The 21,838-nt window shown below is 37.8% G+C and overlaps 1 protein-coding gene across 1 annotated transcript; it reads right to left on the minus strand.

Annotated features, from left to right (window-relative positions):
* Nucleotides 1–312: 312 nt before the first annotated feature.
* PSMA1 (proteasome 20S subunit alpha 1) lies at nucleotides 313–14,362 on the minus strand. Its single transcript, XM_061203060.1, has 10 exons — nucleotides 14,251–14,362; nucleotides 12,890–12,934; nucleotides 12,330–12,431; nucleotides 12,106–12,209; nucleotides 10,118–10,206; nucleotides 9,423–9,493; nucleotides 9,175–9,304; nucleotides 7,905–7,984; nucleotides 4,173–4,283; nucleotides 313–679 (listed from the first exon to the last, which is right to left on the minus strand). The coding sequence occupies exons 1-10, from the start codon at nucleotides 14,251–14,253 to the stop codon at nucleotides 623–625; spliced, it is 792 nt and encodes a 263-aa protein (XP_061059043.1). The 5' UTR covers nucleotides 14,254–14,362; the 3' UTR covers nucleotides 313–622.
* Nucleotides 14,363–21,838: the final 7,476 nt, after the last annotated feature.

Consider the following 21,838-nt stretch of genomic DNA (forward strand, 5'->3'; position numbering starts at 1 on the left):
CGTTCCTATGTCAACAATCTTCCTACTACTATTGTTAGAAAGTGGTAGTTTCTTAGGTTTTAATCAGAATCTCCAGGGTTGAACCCTAAAATTTGTATTCTGGACCAAATCTCCATGGATTCTCATGCAGCCAGTCCATACACTGGGGCATTAGTATAAGGCTGTTATAGATAAGAGGTAATATTTTTCCTGTCACTAAAAATAAGGCAATTTAATTTGGCAAACATGGTGACCACACATGATGATGACACAGCTGTAATCTCAGACTACTATTCAGAGTTGAAGCTGCTTAAAAAGCAAAACACCAATACATCAGCAGGTGAAACAATTTTATTTCACAGTTGTCTTTAAAACCACAAAGACACTATGTTCTTCATATAAAAACGTTAGTTCAGATAACTATACTTTCTAGAAAATGATTATAGAGACGCTCTTAAAGAAAATGCACCCCATTATATGGTTTTGGTGAAGTTGCTTGGAAAAAACTCACATCTGGACTGATTCCTAAAACACACCATTCCACCATTCTGCATCTTTTGGTTCAAAGTATAGGTTATTGTCATCAGTACGTGTTCCTGCATTCTTACATGTATGATAATACATATATAGACTGGTTTATCATTTAATGTTCCATTGGTTCATCAGCCTTTTCTGCAGGTTCATCAGCAGGTTGAGTAGGCTTAAGAGAGGAAGAAAAAAGAAAATATGTAAAAAGAACACTTGACCAATATACACTTTTAATCATAAACATTACGTTATAATAAAAAATTTATGAGAAAAGGAGTTAGGAGACATTTTGGATACTCAATTTTGGTTCACTGTCCTATTAAAATTTCTGAACAAAGGGTTTTAAAAAAATAGATACAATTTTACACTTCTGAAAACCTAAGCATCACTGAACAATTCCAGTATTTCATTGTACTTTGTCTTGATCAAGAATAAAGGCTTTCACAGCAATCAGAGAAGAAAAAGAAATAAAAGGAATCCAAATCGGAAAAGAAGAAGTAAAGATGTCACTGTTTGCAGATGACATGATACTATACATAGAGAATCCTAAAGATGCTACCAGAAAATTACTAGAGCTAATCAATGAATTTGGTAAAGTAGCAGGATACAAAATTAATGCACAGAAATCTCTTGCATTCCTATATACTAATGATGAAAAATCTGAAAGTGAAATTAAGAAAACACTCCCGTTTACCATTGCAACAAAAAGAATAAAATATCTAGGAATAAACCTACCTAAGGAGACAAAAGACCTGTATGCAGAAAATTATAGGACACTGATGAAAGAAATTAAAGATGATACAAATAGATGGAGAGATATACCATGTTCTTGGATTGGAAGAATCAACATTGTGAAAATGACTCTGCTACCCAAAGCAATCTACAGATTCAATGCAATCCCTATCAAACTACCACTGGCATTTTTCACAGAACCAGAACAAAAAATTTCACAATTTGTATGGAAACACAAAAGACCCCGAATAGCCAAAGCAATCTTGAGAACGAAAAATGGAGCTGGAGGAATCAGGCTCCCTGACTTCAGACTATATTACAAAGCTACAGTAATCAAGACAGTTTGGTACTGGCACAAAAACAGAAATATAGATCAATGGAACAGGATAGAAAGCCCAGAGATAAACCCACGCACATATGGTCACCTTATCTTTGATAAAGGAGGCAAGCATATACAGTGGAGAAAAGACAGCCTCTTCAATAAGTGGTGCTGGGAAAATTGGACAGGTACATGTAAAAGTATGAAATTAGAACACTCCCTGACACCATACACAAAAATAAACTCAAAATGGATTAAAGACCTAAGTGTAAGGCCAGACACTATCAAACTCTTAGAGGAAAACATAGGCAGAACACTCTATGACATAAATCACAGCAAGATTCTTTTTGACCCAGCTCCTAGAGAAATGGAAATAAAAACACAAATAAACAAATGGGACCTAATGAAACTTAAAAGCTTTTGCACAGCAAAGGAAACCATAAACAAGACCAAAAGACAACCCTCAGAATGGGAGAAAATATTTGCAAATGAAGCAACTGACAAAGGATTAATCTCCAAGATTTACAAGCAGCTCATGCAGCTCAATTACAAAAAAACAAACAACCCAATCCAAAAATGGGCAGAAGACCTAAATAGACATTTCTCCAAAGAAGATATACAGATTGCCAACAGACACATGAAAGAATGCTCAACATCATTAATCATTAGAGAAATGCAAATCAAAACTACAATGAGGTATCATCTCACACCGGTCAGAATGGCCATCATCAAAAAATCTAGAAACAATAAATGCTGGAGAGGGTGTGGAGAAAAGGGAACACTCTTGCGCTGTTGGTGGGAATGTAAATTGATACAGCCACTATGGAGAACAGTATGGAGGTTCCTTAAAAAACTAAAAATAGAACTACCATACGACCCAGCAATCCCACTACTGGGCATATACCCTGAGAAAACCATAATTCAAAAAGAATCATGTACCAAAATGTTCATAGCAGCTCTATTTACAATAGCCAGGACATGGAAGCAACCTAAGTGTCCATCATCGGATGAATGGATAAAGAAGATGTGGCACATATATACAATGGAATATTACTCAGCCATAAAAAGAAATGAAATGGAGGTATTTGTAATGAGGTGGATGGAGTTCGAGTCTGTCATACAGAGTGAAGTAAGTCAGAAAGAGAAAAACAAATACAGTATGCTAACACATATATATGGAATCTAAGGAAAAAAAAAAAAAAGGCCATGAAGAACCTAGTGGCAAGACGGGAATAAAGACACAGACCTACTAGAGAATGGACTTGAGGATATGGGGAGGGGGAGGGGTGAGATGTGACAGGGTGAGAGAGTGTCATGGACATATATACACTACCAAATGTAAAATAGGTAGCTAGTGGGAAGCAGCCGCATAGCACAGGGAGATCAGCTCGGTGCTTTGTGACCACCTAGAGGGGTGGGACAGGGAGGGTGGGAGGGAGGGAGATGCAAGAGGGAAGAGATATGGGAACATATGTATATGTATAACTGATTCACTTTGTTATAAAGCAGAAACTAACACACCATTGTAAAGCAATTATACTTCAGTAAAGATGTTTAAAAAAAAATAAAAAAATAAAGGCTTTCCTTTTATTATCTCTACTAGCCTTAAAATACTGGCACATTTTAGACATTCTTTTCCTCTTTAGCACTAATGAACACAGCAAAAATATTTTCAAACAAAGCAGCTGTGTGGTACTCCACTGCATTCTTCCCAACAGTGCTGGTTCTTACCAATAGCAGTTAAATAATGCAAATCCTGCTCCTCCAAATATCAACAAGTTAAAAAAAATTCATGCTGTAGAGGAAATTCACGACAGTTTTTTTTTTTCAATTACACAGCTATCAAATAAGCATCTATAAAAGCAAATGTGTACTCTAAACGTTCAACAAAAAAAGTCTAGTATTTAACCTGATTCACCAATACTTCTTGATCCTTTTCTCAGTATTTGTGAAGAGCCAACTTAGTTTCCCAAGCTGGTCCCCAATGAATTTTCTCTCAGTCCCCACTCTGTTAGGATCTTGGCTGGCCCTATGACTTGTTTTAACCAACAGAATGTACAGAAGTGATGCTGTGCCAGTCCTGGGCCTCAGCCTTAAGAATGCCTGGCAGCTTGCACTTCTGAGTTTTTGAACTTTTGCAACCTCTGAGCTGCTACCCTGCTAGAGATACTCTGGTGAAGGAGAGGCCCTGAGACTACGTGGACAGAGGCCCAGCGATCCTAGCAGAGGTCCCAGCCTTCTAGCTGTCCCTCTAAGATACCTAGCAAGTATGAGTAAAGAAGACATGTGAGTAAAGCCATCTTGGATGTTCCGGCCCCACTCCCTCAACTGACTGGAACGTTTGAGAGACCCCAAATGAGATGAGCAAAAGAACCATCTAGCTGAGCCCATCAACCCACAGAAGTGAGAAACTGCAATAGGTAGCCAAATCACCCTTTTTGTGTTTTATGGAGATCACTGACTCCTCAGTATTTTACTTTAGTCAGTTCATGGTTTTCCCACTGCCACATGAATTATGAGCCTATCTCAATAATTAAAGACAAAAGTGGTAGATTTACACAGTCATGGTAGGAACAATAGAACTAAAGTCTCTTGCTTATAATTAGTTATATACCTGTGTCTTTCTCTGTGGTCTTTCTTCAAGACCTTCCAGGAAAGGAGACACATCATCATCATCATAAATCGTAAACTCCAAGTCTTTACCAACAATTCCAATGGAAACATTCTGAGGGGATAAAAAAAAGGTAAAAATTAAAACTCAAGAGAATTTAGGTTGGAAAAATGCTTATGATAAAATGTTGGATGGAAAAAAGCAGAGTAAAAATTTATATAGCACTTGAATGAGACAAAAAATACTTAGGGAAAAAAGGAAGAAGAAAACTAGTCAACTTCTGTAATTTGCAGGTTTAATGTTCACTTTTTAAAAAAATTTATTTATTTATTTATTTATTTGGCTGCGCCAGGTCTCAGTTGCAGCATGTGGGATTTAGTTCCCTGACCAGGGATCGAACCCAGGCCCCCTGCATTGGGAGCACAGAGTCTTAACTGCTGAACCACCAGGGAAGTCCCTAATATTCACTTTTGATAATCATGAATAATTCCAAAGGTCTATGTCACCTAGAAATTTGCAACTTTGTTCATAATGGGAATGAGAAGACCAGTGTGAGGGAACAAACCACTTTGCTAGGAAGTAACCCTAACTTCTAAGAAATAATCAAATTTGTTTCGTGTGTAAGTTAAGACATGATAGTTCTTAGGGAAATAAATTTTGGGTTCTAAAGTGTTGAATTTAGGGGATTGGAACTATGTTCTACATGGAAAAATTAAAAAGCAATTCTTAAAGTGTTCAGTGAACGCTAACCAGTGCAAAAGAGCTCCCGTAAGATTAAAATTTCAGCAAAAACTTGAGGCATTAAGGATATATATAGGGCATTCTCTATGATTCAGTAAAAATGTGAAATCAGCAAGCCAGATACCTGAGCAGACTTTTCCAAGTTGTAAATGTCAACAGTCAACTGTATACCCAAATTTTAAAAGACAGTCATCTTGGAGTGATGACATTATAGGTATTTTAAACAAATTAAAACAATTTAGTGTACTTTCCTAATTTTTTTGAAAGAATATTATTTTCATAATAGAAAAAAGTGTTTAAAAAGATTATGCAGGCTATAAAGTCTTCATATACATATTAAATATTAATTATCCATTCATTATAACAAAATGGATTTTATAATATGCTGACTGATCTCACTTTAGTTAATGATCATTAACCTCAAGGAGGCCTTTAGTGGTTGTTGTATTATACGGGTCCCTAGATCATTCAATCTCCCCTTCCCTGGACAACTCTTTCTAATATTCTCCATTCTCCTTCCAGCTTAAAACCTTGCTCCTATTTCACTGAGAAAATAGAAGCAATCAGAAGAGAATGTTCACAAGCTCCCACAGTATCCACTCTTTCCTGTATCTATGTCCCTAGATTCTCTCCCTTCCTGTTACTGGGAATGAATAGCCCAATTTCCTCTCTAAGTCCTACCTTTCCACCTGTGTGCTGTTCAAGGTAACTGGTCTAGCAGTTTTTCTCATTTTTATCTTATATAAATGTTTTTCTTGATACTGGATTATTCTTATACCCACGCAGCAAACCTGCTGTAATCTCTCCCATCTTAAAAAACCAAAACAACAAAAAACCCTTTTTTCACTACATTCTCTTCCAGCCACCACCCCATTTCTCTGAACCCACACAGAAAATCTCTTCCAAAGGGCTGTCTCCAATTTCTCTCTTCTCATTTTCTCCTGACTCCCTTCCTATCAGGCTTTTACCCCACCGTTCCATTAATATTGTCTAGTCAAGTCCCAGAGACATCACTGCTAATCTAATGGTTAATTCTCAGTCCACATCTTCCATGGTCTATTGGCAATTTTTCATTCTCTTTTCTTTGAAAGACAGTCGGCCCCTCTATCTGTGGGTTCTGCATCCTCAGATTCAACCAACCATGGATCAAAAATATTCGGGAAAAAAAAAAAATTCCAGAAAGTTCGAAAAAGCAAAACTTGAATTTGCTGTGGACTGGCAATTGTTTACATAGCGTTTACATTGCAATTACAACTATTTACATGCATTTACATTGTATTAGGTATTATAAGTAATCTAGAGATGATTTCAAGTGTACAGGAGGATGTGCGTAGGTTAAGATGCAAATACTATGCCGTTTTATATAAGGGACTTGAGCATCTGCAGATTTTGTATCCAAGGGGGGGCCCTGGAACAAATCCCTCCCCAGATTCCAAGGGATGACTGCAGTTTCTTCATTTGCTTTTAAGGATGCCTCATTTTCCAAGTTTTCCTCCCACCTCCCTCGTCATCTTTCTCAGTCCTTTTTGCTGATTCCTACTTACCTCCCAACCTCTAAAGGGTAGAGTGCCCTTAACCAAGTCTTCAAACCTCTTGTCTAAGTATTCGATTCTTTTAGAAATCTAATCCAGGCCAGTCTCTAAATGCCATTTCTACACAAAGACTCCAACATTTTTAACTCTAGGATAGACCATTCTCCACCAAACTCTAGGGGGTGAACATCTGATTACTGTTTATTCTATAACACCAAATGGACAAATAAGAGGCATTTCAAATCCTGTTAAGTCCTAAACTAACCGCCTGATCTTCCTCCACAACCCTGCCCCAAAACCTGTTCTCTAACTGTCTTATCCATCTCAGTAACTCATCAATCTCTCCTTCCTCTAATCCGGCCAAAAACCTGATTTTTTTTTTTTTTAAGCTCACACCCCACAACCAATTTGTTAGCAAACCTTTTTGGTTCTAATTTCAAAACATAAGCAAAACTGAACCACTTCTCATCATCTCCAACTCTTACAACTCTGCTCTAATCCACCACAATCTCTCACCTGAATTACTATAACAACCTTGAAACTATTTTCACCCATGTCCCCACTACAATCTGTTCTCAAAATGGCAACCAGAGTGACTCTTTTAAAACCTAAATCAAGCCATGGTATTCCTCTGTTCAAACTCTAACAGCCCACTTGGAGTAAAATCCAAAGCATCTACAATGGTTTATAGGACATACGCAATCTGGCCTCCATTACCTCTCTGACTTCATTCCTTCTCTTCCTCTTGATCAGTGACTCTGACACTACCGGCCTCCTTGCTTCGAACACTAGGGACATTCTGGACTCAAGGCCTTTGTAATAATACTCCCTGGAAGAATACTGATCTAGACATCTGCATAGCTCACTAACTCACCTCCTTTAGATCTTTCCCTCAAATTTCACTTTCTCAGTGAGGCCATCCCTGACCACTCTATTTTAAATTATACCCACCACACCTCCTTCCTACACCCTATTTGTCACTCTTACTCCTCTTAACCTGTTTTATTTTTTCTATAGCATTTATCACCTTCTAACATCCTATATAATTTACTTGTGGGTATATTGTCTCTCTTCCCCCACTTGGATGTATGTCCCAAAAATGCCAAGATGTTTGTTATGTTTACTATATATTCTCAACGCCTACTGCCTGCATGTGGTAGGTGCTCAATGTACATATTTGTTAACTGAATTAAAAATATGACGATATTCCTACCTCTTGAAGAAATGAAGAATATTCTATCTCAGACATACTGCTTTTATTGCTTTATACTAAAAAGAAATGTTTAAAAATCATTTCAAAATCAGCCCCTTTTAGTGAACATCTTAAAGAAAGAGAATGAGCCAAGGCAACCAACTCGCAAATTAAAGAACTATAAGTATACAAACCTCTATTACTTACATTTACATGATAAATGATTAAACCGTAATGTTAGTATCTACAATTGGGAAATGTGATATTTACCTTTGTAGTTAGGTCCTGTTCTGCAGGAAGTGTCTCCCGTAAGGCACGCAGACCATGCTTAACCAGTTCATTCAAATTGCCTAAAATATAATAGATCAACAACTATTTCTTAATTCCATTTTCTTGCTAGGCTTCTTTTATTTGTCAGCCCTATAGTCTGAAATCATGGTTTTAGTCACATACTAAATATATCATAATACAAAAACCCAAAAGTCTAAAGTTTGGTCATATAATCTTTTAATAATCTATTTTTAGATTGCTATTATTTTATTTAATGAGAGGATACATGATTTTTGTTACTGAATTTACCCTTTTCTTATGCTAAGTTAAATCAAAATCCTGATTCACAAATGATACAGCTCAAAGTTTCATATAATGTATTCTGTGGAATGCTCACCACTGTATTTGCTCTTTATAAAAGGAGCCTCCAACTCCTTGTATGTGGCCAAGTACAACTATCCTTGTGTAGTTTTGGCCCTGATGCCAAAACTACACAAGGATACCACAAGAAAGTAAAACTACAGATTAATATCCCTTATGAACATATACACAAAAAACCTCAACAAAATACCAGCAAGCTGAATCCAGCAACATTTATGTTTATATAAACATTATAATACACATATATATAATTTATATTATACACCATGACCAAAAGGAATTTATCCCAGGAATGCAAAGCTGGTTTAATGTTCAAAAGCAATGCAATATACCACAATAGAATACAGGGGGAAAAAACCCACATGATTACCCCAATAGATGCATAAAAAGCATGTGTTAAAATCCAAGACCCTTGCATGAGCAAACTACTCAAAAACCTGCCCTATCACCACACCTTACATCTTTTACCTTTCTTTCCCACAGCTACACTGACTTCTTATTTATTTATGGACTACTTAATGCAGAATGTCTGTGTGGCTAAAAATAAGAATCTCAGAAAACTAAAAGTTGTCAACAGAACTTACAACTGGTAGCTAGTACAGTAGCTCTCAACTCTGGCTGGGGCACACTTACTTCAGACCAATTGAATCAAGAATCTTCAAGGTTAGGGACACATATTTATATTTTGAAAAAGTTCTACTGATGATTCAAATTACTGTGGTAGCCAGAGAAAGTAAAAGCTAGTATGTGTGACAGAAATAATATACACTTCATGGGCTTAATCTTTTTAAAAATTCTTTCTGTAAAGCAGATAGTTTTCTTTGTTTAGAATACTGTATTTATTCACTACATAAAGACTGGAGGGAACAAGAAAAAAAATATCACTTACACTCCATAAACTCTGACATATGTCTCTCCAAGTAAGTACGAGCTGACTGAGAACGGGCTCCAATGGACATGGCTCTGCAGTCAAAATAGTTAGCAGATGGACAAGTTTGGAAAATGTGAGGGCCCATATCCTACAAAGAGAAGAAAAATATACTACATAATCTTGACTTTGATTGAGCTAAATATTAGAAAACTTCTAGTCAGTTTTTAAAAAAATCATTAACATATAACAATACTCTACGAACTTACATCATAACCAGCAATAAGCAGCCCAACACCATATGGTCTCCGGCCATATCGCTGCGTTGGTATCTGAGTTTCTTAAACTAGTTAAAGAGCCTGTTCTAACAAGGTATAAAGTACTATCTTTATTTTCAAATTAAACATTATTAACAAAGAACTCTGGTTTCTTAATTGCTGCATAATCCACCACAAGAAGAAGAAAATAAAAGAGAAATATTTATTTGGCTTAGCTATTAAAAAATGTTTGGCTATCCACCAAATCCAAAGTGAGTGCTACCAAAATGACTTTCTCTGACGTACAGAATCTCATTCATTTTGGATATAAGGGGAAAGGAGTTTTTGGGAACATCTAGAACCACCAATAAAAAATTTTAAATCTCCTCTAAAAATGATGCTTAGTTTTTCTGAAATTTGGCTTATCTGTATATGGAAAATATTAATTGCTTATCTATAAGGGCTGATAAAAGAGCAGCCCAATTTCTTATTTAGACCCATTCTTCCATGGTAAAACTTCCTACAACTCTCTTTCTAAAAATTTTAAACATTCTGCTATTGAAAAGTGACTAACCTCAAAGTTTTCACAATCTTACCCATGTTATATATTATCATATTCCTAATAAGTAACATAAGGATAAAGTATCAAAACCCTTTAAAGTCCACATCCATAAATGCTAAAATAAATGCATAAATAAAAAGGATACTGCTTCCAATTAGAGATACAAGACGAGACACAGGAAGAGGTCTGTCAAATACAAATCTGGAATCCAAACACTCCTGGCGCATAAAATTACTAAAAAAGAAACAAGAAAAATCAGTAATTTCAAATCACAGAGAGTTTTTCTAATCTAAATAATTTCATTTCTTTTTGCTTTCTTCCAGACATTTACATGAATTACATCCATACAAGGGAACCATAAAGACATGGCCACAAGGATGCATTTTTATACCAACTCTTCCTTCTAAATTTTAAATGACTAACCTTAAAGTTTTCATAATCTTACTATGTTTATGACTAAAATGTTCCTTAGCTCTAGATAACCTTTGTCTCAGAGCACTTTATAGAATAGAGAAGAAAAGGCTGAGCAAGAGAAAAAGAGCAATGTCTCTTCTCTTACCCTTCCCACCGTCAACAAGACAGTGCTTTTTTTCTTGAAAGCTGATGAAAATTTCCCCAATAGAACAAAAACAAGAAATAGAATCCATAGTATGGCACTGTTAACATGTCCTGCCAACGTCACTTCTATCCATAAGCAGCACTCTAGAGGAGATACCAGACACTAGACTGTTGAGTCTCACTCTTAAACCCGACAAGATTCAAGCAAGTATAACACAGGGGAAAAGGAAATTCATGCCTAACTATTAAAGCCAAGAGAATAAACAAGAAATGGATATGTACTTTTCTTTCATGCTGCTTTGTCTAGTTTATGTGTATGTCACATGTGATGATCAAATGTAGGCTGCAGGAACCAAGCTACTTGTTCTCTACTTTCATTTAAGTCCATTTCCCAGGGCTGTCTAAAACTGCATTGCCCAATGTGGCAGGTACTAATCACATGTGACTAGTGAGCACTGAAAAAGTGGCTAGTCTGAATTGAGATGTACCGTAAGTACAAAATATACATGAAATTTCAAAGACTTAGTACAAAAAAACAATGTAAAACATCTCATTAATAAAGTTTTTATACTGATTACATGTGACACGACAATATATTGGACAGACTGCGTTAAATAAAATGTTTGACGGTGCAACATATATTACATTTTCAACAGCTAAAAGAAACCGTCACTAATAATGCCGTCACTATACTGCTGACCTAAGAGAGCAGGGGGGCTCGCCAGATAACTTAAAAATTTTAAACATTAGCATTGTTATTTGCCCTTAGTGTTTATATTCCTTCTTTCCTAATTAAATCACAGACTTAAGAGATTACTTTTGGCTAACTACCTCCCACCTCCCAACACACACACCAAAAGTTACTGTGTTAAGTGTTCTACATGTTAGGCTATTTATCAGTAACCTTAGGAAAAAACACTAAAAAAATTGAGAGTTTAAGTAACTAGATCAATATCAGACTAAGTGCTAAAAGTGGGGACTAAAGACTGTGTGATTCCAAAGCCCCAGCTCTTCATTTACACAATGCCCCTCACCTAGAAATAATCTTTATCTCCTCTGGTCTCTCACAGAAATTTACCTGTTACTCTCCACTTTCTACCTTGTATTATAGATATTCTACTAGATTTTAAGTTCCTAGAAGATGAGATCTATGTCTGATTCACTTTTGTATACCCTGCAGTACCCAGTATTGAGCTTTGCAAAAAATAAATGTCAAATGAATACTGATGTATTAAAGAAAGCAAGGGTAGTTCAGCTGATCCTTAGAAACCTGACAAAAGTGTCAAGCTCTTCTCAGACCTGATATCAAACAACATATACTGAGTTCTCAAGTAACACATTATTCAATGACTTCTCAAAAGCGTTAATATTAATATGATTAATTCTATTAATTAATACTGCAGTGATCAAGAAATGGAATACTTAGTAACTGACTCCAAATCCATTAAGGTATTCATGATCTTAACTTATAAGCACTCTGGCAGACAACTTCTTAAAATATCTGGATCTTTTCTAGAAATGTAATCAATTATGAATCAAAGGGATGTTTCTTTTGTTTTCCACGATCATACTCACCATAACAATCTAGCATCAGCAGTAAGTCCCGCAATTGAGATACCAATATGGTTATCAACATGGAGAATTTTTTTCTGATGAGCTGCGAGTTCTGACTGTGCTCTCTACATAGAGACATTATTTAAGACAGAAAAACAAGTTTACAATTTTATTATCTATATAGTGAAACTTATATTTGACAGCTGTTTTCTAAAGGAAGAAGATATATTTACTGCATTACTTACCTTCAACGCAACCAACACTGCATGGGTTTTCGATTTCAGACCAACTGTGGCTGAACCTTGTTTGACAGCTTCCATTGCATATTCAATTTGATGAATCCTGCCCTAAAACAAACAAAAAAACATACCTTAGAGTCATCTTACATGACCCTCTTATAAATTTAAAATTAGAGATCCCAAAAATCAGGTGAACATAGTTAAACTAGGAAACTTGGGACTTCCCTGATGGTCCAGTGGGTAAAACTCCAATGCAGGGGACCCGGGTTCGATCCCTGGTCGGGGAACTAGGTCCTGCATGCGTGCTGCAACTAAGAGTCCGCATGTCGCGACTAAAAAGATCCTGCATGCCACAACTAGGACCCAGCTCAGCCAAAATAAATGAATAAATAAATAAAAAACAAACAAACAAAAAAACTAGGAAACTTACTTTAATGATACATTTAGGTTTCAGAAAAGTCTAAAGTGATTATATTCCATTTTCTCACTGCCCACAATCCCATAAGTTTCTAAACACATTGCAGCCACCAAAAACCACTTCATAGAAATAGTATAAAACATTTTACCTGAGGGCTCCAAACAGTGACATCATTGTCATACTGGTTGCGAAACTGAAAGTAAATGAAAAAAGACTTATTAATATGAGAACATTACAAATCCCAAATCTTAACAAGCTCTATCATTAAAAAATGTTCTTCCATCTGTTTTCATCTAACATTAACAAAAAACTGTTATTGCAACCTCATCGGAAGATTACTACTGTACTCAGCTGCAAACCAGTTTTACATTTACAAGGAGCTAGTTGGGTGGGGGAGAGCAGATCTAGATGGGACCTATCCTCCCAACCTATCTTCCAATTCTAACACTGTCCATAGCACCCGCTTTAGGTTCAGTCAATTACTAAAGTTCCTATGTGTCCACTTTCCTTCCTATCTTTGCTTATGCTCTTCCCTTATACCAGACCCTAATAAATGGTCAAAAGCATTACTTTTCCCTAAACTAGCTCAAATGTCTACCTCCTGAAGTCTTCTCCATCTTTTCTCCCCAAATCCCAAAACATAGTCCCACCAGTTCTTTATCTACACGTCCCTTTCTACTTTATATTACGATTAGGGATATGCTGATTTATCTTTGAACCTTCACTGTACTTAAAACAGTGCCTTTGAAACATTTATACTGAATGAATGAACACAAGAATGTCCCCAGGAAGTTAGAAGTGGACACAAATGGCCACAGCGACAGACCCATTACTGCTTTAAGGACGGTATTAAAACAAGTCCACCAGCACAGTACTTGGGAGACTAATCATGGGGGTGAGCAGGCTGAGGGCTGGAATGGCAGACATAGGTCTGCAAGCCCTGAGACCTATATTGTAACCCTGATTCCATCACTTCTCCTATCAGCTTCGGTTCACTCATTTGTAAAACTAGGTGACTGGACAAAGTGATTGAAAAGGGCCTTTTCTGATCGAGCTCTGAGGGAGAGATTACAGAGGGACCCACCTGGAAAATGAACGCGGTCCAGGAACCCAAACCCTGGGGTCAAGTCCGCACTTGGCAGTACAGGGAGATCTCAAGTCCCCATTTTCCCTTTCTCCCACACAGAGCACTAGGGGCCTCTCTGGACCGCTCGGAATCTACTCGACTGAAGGAAACTGAGGGGCGAACTCGGCTAGTAGTCCGAGGAGGTACTGTTCAAGGCCCGGTGGAAAGCGAAACAAACCCCGGGGAAAGGCCGCACCGACTACCGACCTCCCCTCTCCCGGTCAGGCCGGAGATGCTGAATCACTGCCTGAACCCTCCCCTCGGCTAAGGTTCCTATGTCCCGTGGCCTCGGGCCGCTCTGAGGATGACAGGCGAGGCGGCTCGTCAACCCCCAGCCAGCGGACCTCTGCCCAAAGCCAGCCTGAGCTCGGAATCCAACTCACCATGGTTCCGGCGCGAGGCTGGCTTCGGCCTCCTGAAAACCCGCGGACCAAGCAGCGCTGCCTAAACTTCCGCTAGGCGATCTACAGAGAAGTCTGCGGGACTTTGAAGGCGGTGGCGCAGGGTAGAGCAGTCTATTCCAGAGATATCGATAGGCTTCCCTCGCTCCCCCGCCCTCAAAGCTCTCAGCCAGCTCGGGAGTGGGCGGGGCCTGGGAAGCTGGAGGAAATGAGATTGGCGGGAAACCCCGGGACAGGTGTCCCCGCGGGAGCTATGAGAGCTGCTAGGCGGCCACTACCAAGTCGCCCTTCTTGGGTCCTCAGTGAAGTCACCTGTGTGTTGCAGATTCCCGCCAGTTTCTCACCGACCCGGCCAGATGCACCTGAGACTCCGGGTGAGCGAGTGTGCGGCTCAACCTCTCCTTCAGCGTCCACAGAGATGTGGGGCGTTGTGTAGTGTGAGAAGAACGAGACTGCAAGAAAGGCCACAAATAATGGTTCGTTTCTCTGTGTGAACCATACTCTTCCTCGAGTATCTTGTTTGTAGACATGTTTTTCTTTCTACTTTGGAATCCTTTTCCCTACTCCTTGGAGAACTCATCTTTCAAGGCTTTGTTGTCATTTATCACGCTTTAACATCATTATTGGTTCCCTCCGCCCAAGAGACTTTGAACTCTTCGAGGGCACTAATGTCTTTCTGTGCCCTCAAAATCAAGCACGATGCCTGAAAGATTAGGCTACTAAGGAAAAAAGTGGACATTTTCTTACAAGACACGTATTTTCTCTTTTGTGAGCAATCTTTTAGTAAATCCCCAAATGAAATAGTTTAGGACAGCTCTGCAATCAGCTGCCAACCTAACATTTACCGACTGCCAATGATGACTTATTTTCTTTATAAAGAAGAAAGGATGAGTACCTAGACTCAGGAAAGGTAAGAGTTGAGAGGGTCCTTAAGTATCTAAGCTTTGCAGATGAAGTAAGAGACTCAGATCATTTAAGTGATTTGCTCAAGTTCCGAGCAGTTTAGTACCACACTCTTCTTTTTAAACCTTGTCACTTGTATATTTTGGACATTTTTTCCTGTTAAACATTTTCTAGGTTAAGCGTGACTCCCTAGTATTCTGCATTGTGAACATATGACACTTTATTTACCCAAATCCCCATTGTTTAATATTTAGGTTACCCCTCTCCCAAGCAACTCATTTATGAGCTGCTTGACATATTTTTGTGTGTACATCTATACTCCTTTAGAATAAATTCCTGAAAATGGAATTGTAGGGTCAAATGAAATGGGTATTTCTAAGTCTTTCATAAAAAGTGCTAAATTGCTCTCCAGAAATGTTTTACCAAAATATATTCTCAACAGTAGTATATGAGAGTGCACCCCTTCTTAAACTCACCAGTACTGCTTGTTGGCATTTTTCAAAATCACTGTTAGTTTAGCAGATTGAATTAACAGATTGTTTTCTTTTGTTTTCACAGCACCTAGCATAATGCCTAGCACATATTAAGAGCTTAATAAATAGTGTTAAATGAATGAATGGTTAAATAAATGATCATTTAAAATTATTATATAGCACATAAACATTTTGATAGTTCTTTTCTACATAGCTCTATATATTCATGTGCCTCACACATATGTATAATAAATATATAACTTTTTAAAAAGTAAAATCATATTAAACTGTTTTATACTAGACATAAAAAGTTGTGGCCATCTTTACATGTCCATAAATAATAATCTATATTATTTAAAATAGTTGCGTAGTATTCAGTTGTGTGGAAATACAATAATTTACTTAACTATGGGTGGGCAATTAGACTATTTCTAAGTTTTTGCTATTATAAAAATACTATAATGAATATTCTTGTACATGCACACATTTTGTGTACTTTCCTGATTACCTCCTTATGATGAATTCATAGAAATAGAATTGCAGGTCCAAAGGGAACCCACATTTTCAATCATGATAAATATGGCTAAATAGCAAAAAAAAAAAAAAAAAGAAAAGCTATATCAGTATATTTTCTAGAGTGCCTGAGAGTCCACTTCCTTTATACCTTCACCAATACTGGATAGTGTACGAACTTTTTACCTTCCTCAAGTTGATAGGCAGAAAAAAAAAAAAACAAAAAAACTCTTGCTTTAATTTTAGTTATATTTTTTGATTACTACTAAAAAAATCTTTTCATATATTTCTTGGCTGTTTATGTTGCTTTTGTGAATTGCCATTTCATTCCTTTTCTCAATTTATTATTTTGTTAATCATTTTCTCATTGATTTGTAGGCGCTCCCTGCCAAATGAGATGTGTAGGGTGCAATTGCACAAAACTTTCCCACCACATGTTAAAACACATCCTGTGGAGTTATTTCTTCCCTGCTCTGTGAATGAAATATGGCACAAATATCATGACTCTTCTGACATTCAAGTAAAAAAAAAGTTAACTAGGCAATTCAATAGCCTCAGATCAGTAGTTAATAAGTCCAGCATAGTAATAACTGGCAGATAATAGCAAAGCCCCTTCCCTCCTCTACCAGCTTGAGCCTGCCATGGTGAAAGGGGAATGGTTGACTTCTCTATGTCCCGGCCTAAAATCTCTCTTCATGCCCCCTCCCACCACCACCACCAACTCGGTGGCCTTACTTCTCCCCAGATGAAATAGAGGAAAGGGCAAGAGAGTACTTTTTTTTTTTTTTTAATTAATTAATTTTTGGCTGCATTGGGTCTTCAGTGCTGCACGTGGGCTTTCTCTAGTTGCAGCGAGCGGGGGCTACTCTTCATTGCGGTGCACGGGGGCTAGGCGCGCGGGCTTCAGTAGTTGTGGCACGCGGGCTCTAGAGCGCAGGCTCAGTAGTGTGGCGCACAGGCTTAGTTGCTCCGTGGCATGTGGGATCTTCCCAGACCAGGGCTCGAACCCGTATCCCCCGCATTGGGAGGCAGATTCTCAACCACTGCGCCACCAGGGAAGCCCCAAGAGAGCTCTTAACGTGGCTAGTACAGTTCTGTTGATGCTCTCTGAGATTAGCAGGTGTTTACACTTGACTCGTTACTTTATGCCTTCTTCGGAAACACTTCCATCCCCAGTGAGCAAATGCTCACAGTCCCTCACTTGCACTTGGGTAAATACATGTCATCTGGTCTAAAGTTCAGTGTCAGTTACTAGCATCTGTTGTATACACCTCCAGCTTCTTTCTGTGGAGGTCTCCTCACACTTCCACTTGATCCTCTCCGGTAGCCCATATCTGACTGAAAGAAACACCCACGGAATGGCTTTGCCTCACATCTATGGGAGTATAGACTTTGACAAAATTGAAAACTCATCTTCACAGTTAGCCAACCAAAATTTCTTGCTACCTAGATTCCACTAGAATGTGAGCTCTGTGAAAGCAGAGGATTTTGGTCTATTTAGTTCGCCTCTGTAGTCACCTATGCCTAGAATAGTGCCTATACTTAATAAGTGCTCTGTAAGTATTGAATGAATGAGTTCCTCAGATATAAGCCAGACACTAATCCACCACCGTGACGCCCAGCTTAGGGGTCCTATATCTAATTTCCATTAAAGCCTCTCTCCCTAGGCATGAAGTGAGGAAATGGGTAGACAGTTAAAAGTGGCAAAAGCAGTCCCCCTCCGTTTTTTAATTTCTAATTTTGGTGGTCTTCCACTTTACTGTGGAATGTGGGAATAGTTGGCACTTTACTCTCCTTAGAGCCTCAGCCAAAACTGAGACAGAAAGTCCCATTTTAACATCCTGCTACACACATATAACAGTAGTACTTATTTATTTACAGTTTGTCTCCATCTAGTAAATCAAGCCCCCGGAGGACAGGGGCTGTGCTATATTTCTGTTTGTATAATATATATATCTAATGTATCATACAAGCTAGGTACTCAATAAAGTTTAGAATTCGTGGATGAGTAAGAGTACTTTAGCAGTAGTAATAATTCCAAATATATTGCAGATATTCCAATTCAAAAACTAAAGTACAAAACTCTGTTTATAGTACTCTTCTAGTAGAAATCTTTAAATTTGGAAATATTTATAGCAAAATGACAGATTTACTTGTACTTTAATGTCACTGTGCCAGATATTCTCTGCTGCCCCTATAGATCTGCGTCACCCTTTAGAGGTTACATCAGCAAGTTCCCTTCCCCTCTGGCTTCTGGTTGAGCTCAGCTGATGGAGAGCGCTAGCAGGAGATCAGAAGGCAGTAGGAGACAGAGATTAGTGTATTTATTACCCTCTCTCCCTCCACGTTGGCCAACCTGGCCAACGTGGAGGGAGAGAGGGTAATAAATACACTGCATCATCTCTTGCTGTTTCCCTCCTCACATTCTGATTATATTCTCTTCAATTGCCCCTTTTGAGTGTGCCATCTGTTTCTTGCTGGGACCCTGACAGATACAATAATATTTTCAGTTTTTACAGGGTGCAGGTGGTATACATCAGTTTTTTTAATGTGAGAAAAATCTGTTATCTTTTCTTGAAGTATAGTTCATATTATACTTTTGGGCACATTAATATAGGTGGCTCTGAAATAGCTGGAAAATAGAACCTAAAATGATATATGCCCTTTCCTGTTTTCTACCTGCTCAAATACATAGGAAATAAGTCAGCTTACAGTTGGTTTTATATTTTTCCAATTATAAGAGGAATATACATTTATTTTAATTTTTTTCAAATGCAGACAGTATGAAAAATAACCCCACATAATCCACTAGGTAGAGAAAATTACTATTAGAAATTTAGTCATTTTCCCCCTACAATAATATCTATCAAAGAAGGGAGGAAAATTATCCTGATAATACATTTTCCAATATTTATAATATGTAATACATTATCTTTGTGTGCATATGCATATTGTGGGGTGTGACTCATTGCATAGAAAGAAATATTGCATTTCTTTAGATCAACATGAATCTAACCCTGAGTTCCCATCCTGCCATGTTGGTGGGAAAGTCAATCTCAGTTATTATTGAGCATTTCCTCTCTATCCAGGATTGTACAAAGTTTCTAGGGCCTTAATCATTGTGGAAATACCTGGAATTACCTCAAATTATTTGGTCGTCTGTCCACATTGATTTACTGCTGAGATTCCCTTTTGTGCCATCTTCCCTTCAGGTCTGAGGACTCCAATATTTCTTTACCACCCTGAGAACTCAAGAATCCGGAATCAAGTGAGTAAATTCGGCACCCCCTGCACCCAGGTGCAGCCTTCCTCTCTGAGGTTTTGTCACAGAGCAAGACAGGAGTCTTAGATGTTCACTCAACTTATGGGCTTCCATCTCCTAAATCCTGAGGAATCTCTCTTCCACGTCATCCTCAAAGGCATTCCTTTCTTTTTTTCCCCTTCTCATTTCAAAATATAGGGAGAGCCTATATTTGTCTCCATGCAGCTTTTGCTTTTTGCCTTAGAGGAATCTGAGGTCTGGATACCTGCTTGAATGGGGTCAAGAAGCAAGGGGATAGGAGAAAACATAGAATTAGTATCTCAACAAAATAAACTGCCACAAAAATTTGTATCCAATTACATATGCTTATTTTTAACCTGCTTTTTAATTTAAACATTACACTACAAACATTTCTTCATGTCACATGCTTTTAAATGTCTGTATAACCGTAAGGTATTCCATCATAGGAATGTATCATAATTTATTTAACCAACATTTGATAGCCTTTAGATAGCTCACTCTAAAGGTAGCATTATCTGTATCCACAACAACCTTTTTTTTTTTTTTTTTAAATAGATACTTAGAAGCTAAGATTCTCTTTGGGTAAGAGCTAAAGCTTGGGATAGAGCAAATTGAAATTAATAGACATAATTTGGAAGATTAACACTTTAGAATTCTATCTAAAGCATATAAGATAATTTTCCTCCTCAGTGTGTGTGACCAAAAGACAGGCCTGTACAAAAGCCATTGGCATACTTGAGTTGTTGAGAAATGCCTTTTTTTTCCAGAAATTAAGAAATTATTACAGAATGTCATCTAGATAGTTGAGTAACAATAAATGTTACATGTGCATAGGAAAGTTTCAACTTGGCTCTTATTTGAATTTATTTTTATTTAATTCTAAAAACTCCTGAAGTGACTAACAATGGTCTTTAAACAGAGTAGTGCCACTTTTCTGGCCTATTCTTTCTGCAAAATACCCTTGCTGATCAATTTTGCAACTGCTGGTTAAGAATCAGGACGTACCCTGAGCCAAATCTTTAAATCATGCTTAAAGGAGCCTAAAGCCATTAAAACCCCAAGAGATCAAAATGTTTCTTCTATCCGTCTACAAGTGGGGCTCTGATACAAGAGCCACTGTGAATAATCCAGCCAATCACCTTCAACTCACAAAGCCACCAATATATTCATAGAAGGGAATGATGAAAAGGAAAGGTTTCAGAGTCAGATATTTCTCTTTAATTCAACAAATATTTGTTGATTACCTTACTATATGCCAAGCATTATTACTAAGATGCTGAGAATACCTCAGTAAACAAAACAGACAAAAATTCCTGAGGAGAGTGGTATGGGATGAAATCAGAGAAGAAGTGGTTTGGGGGCTGCAGATAATATAGGGCCTTTAGGCCACAATAAGGACTTTGACTCTGAATGAGATAGAAAGCTACTAGAGGGTTTTGAACAGAGACATTTCAGGACTGACTTTTTAAAAGATTATCCTGACACTGTGTTGAGAACAGACTATAGGGGGCCAAGGAGGTTAACAAGATCAAGCCTACAGTAATCTAAGTGAGAGATGACAATGGCTTGGACCAGAGTTGTAAAGGTGAGATTGTAGGAAGTAGTTGGATTCTGGGTATATTTTGAAGACAGAGCCAACAGTGCTTTGCTAATGGATTGGATGTGACATGTAAGAGAAAGAGAAGTTTCAAAATGGCTAACGTTTTTGGCCTGAGCAAATGGAAGAAAAAAGTTGCAGTGAAATGTGACAAAGGAGAGATGGGAGGAGTAGGTTTGGCGGGAAAGATGATGGATATGGTTTTGTATATTTCAAGCTTGGGATGTCTCTTAGACATTCTAATGGAGATATGGAGTAGTAAGTTGGCATATGAGTTGGAGTTTAGTGGAGAGGTCCAGGATGGAGATCCAAAACTGGGGGTCATGATTGTAGAAGATTTATTCAGAGCCATGAGATTGGAGTGAGAGTAGATAGGAAAGAATTCCAAGAACTGAAAGCTGGGGCATTCCACTTTTAAGACAGAACTGGGTTTGTATTTAAGCCTAGCTACTTACAAGCTCTGAGACTTTCGATGACTTATTTCACCTCTCTGAACCTTTGTTTTGTTGTTGTTGTTGTTGTTGCTTAAACCTGTAAAATCGAGATCATATTGACCAGTATCTTTTATGATTATTGTGATAAATGAATTTCTCATTTAAAGTGCTTAGCACACTGCCTGGCACATGGTAAATAGTCAGTAAATGTTACCTACTATTATTATTACTTTTAAAAACAGCATTTGTCTTCCAAAATGTTGCTGACTGCCTTAGTGATAATATGCTCATATAATCAATATAGTGGCAATGCCTGTTATTTATTTGGATAAAAAGTGACAAATTGGAAGTATACAGTGAGCCACTC

Source organism: Eubalaena glacialis, chromosome 10, assembly GCF_028564815.1.
Source record: "Eubalaena glacialis isolate mEubGla1 chromosome 10, mEubGla1.1.hap2.+ XY, whole genome shotgun sequence".
NCBI classification, from domain to species: domain Eukaryota; kingdom Metazoa; phylum Chordata; class Mammalia; order Artiodactyla; family Balaenidae; genus Eubalaena; species Eubalaena glacialis.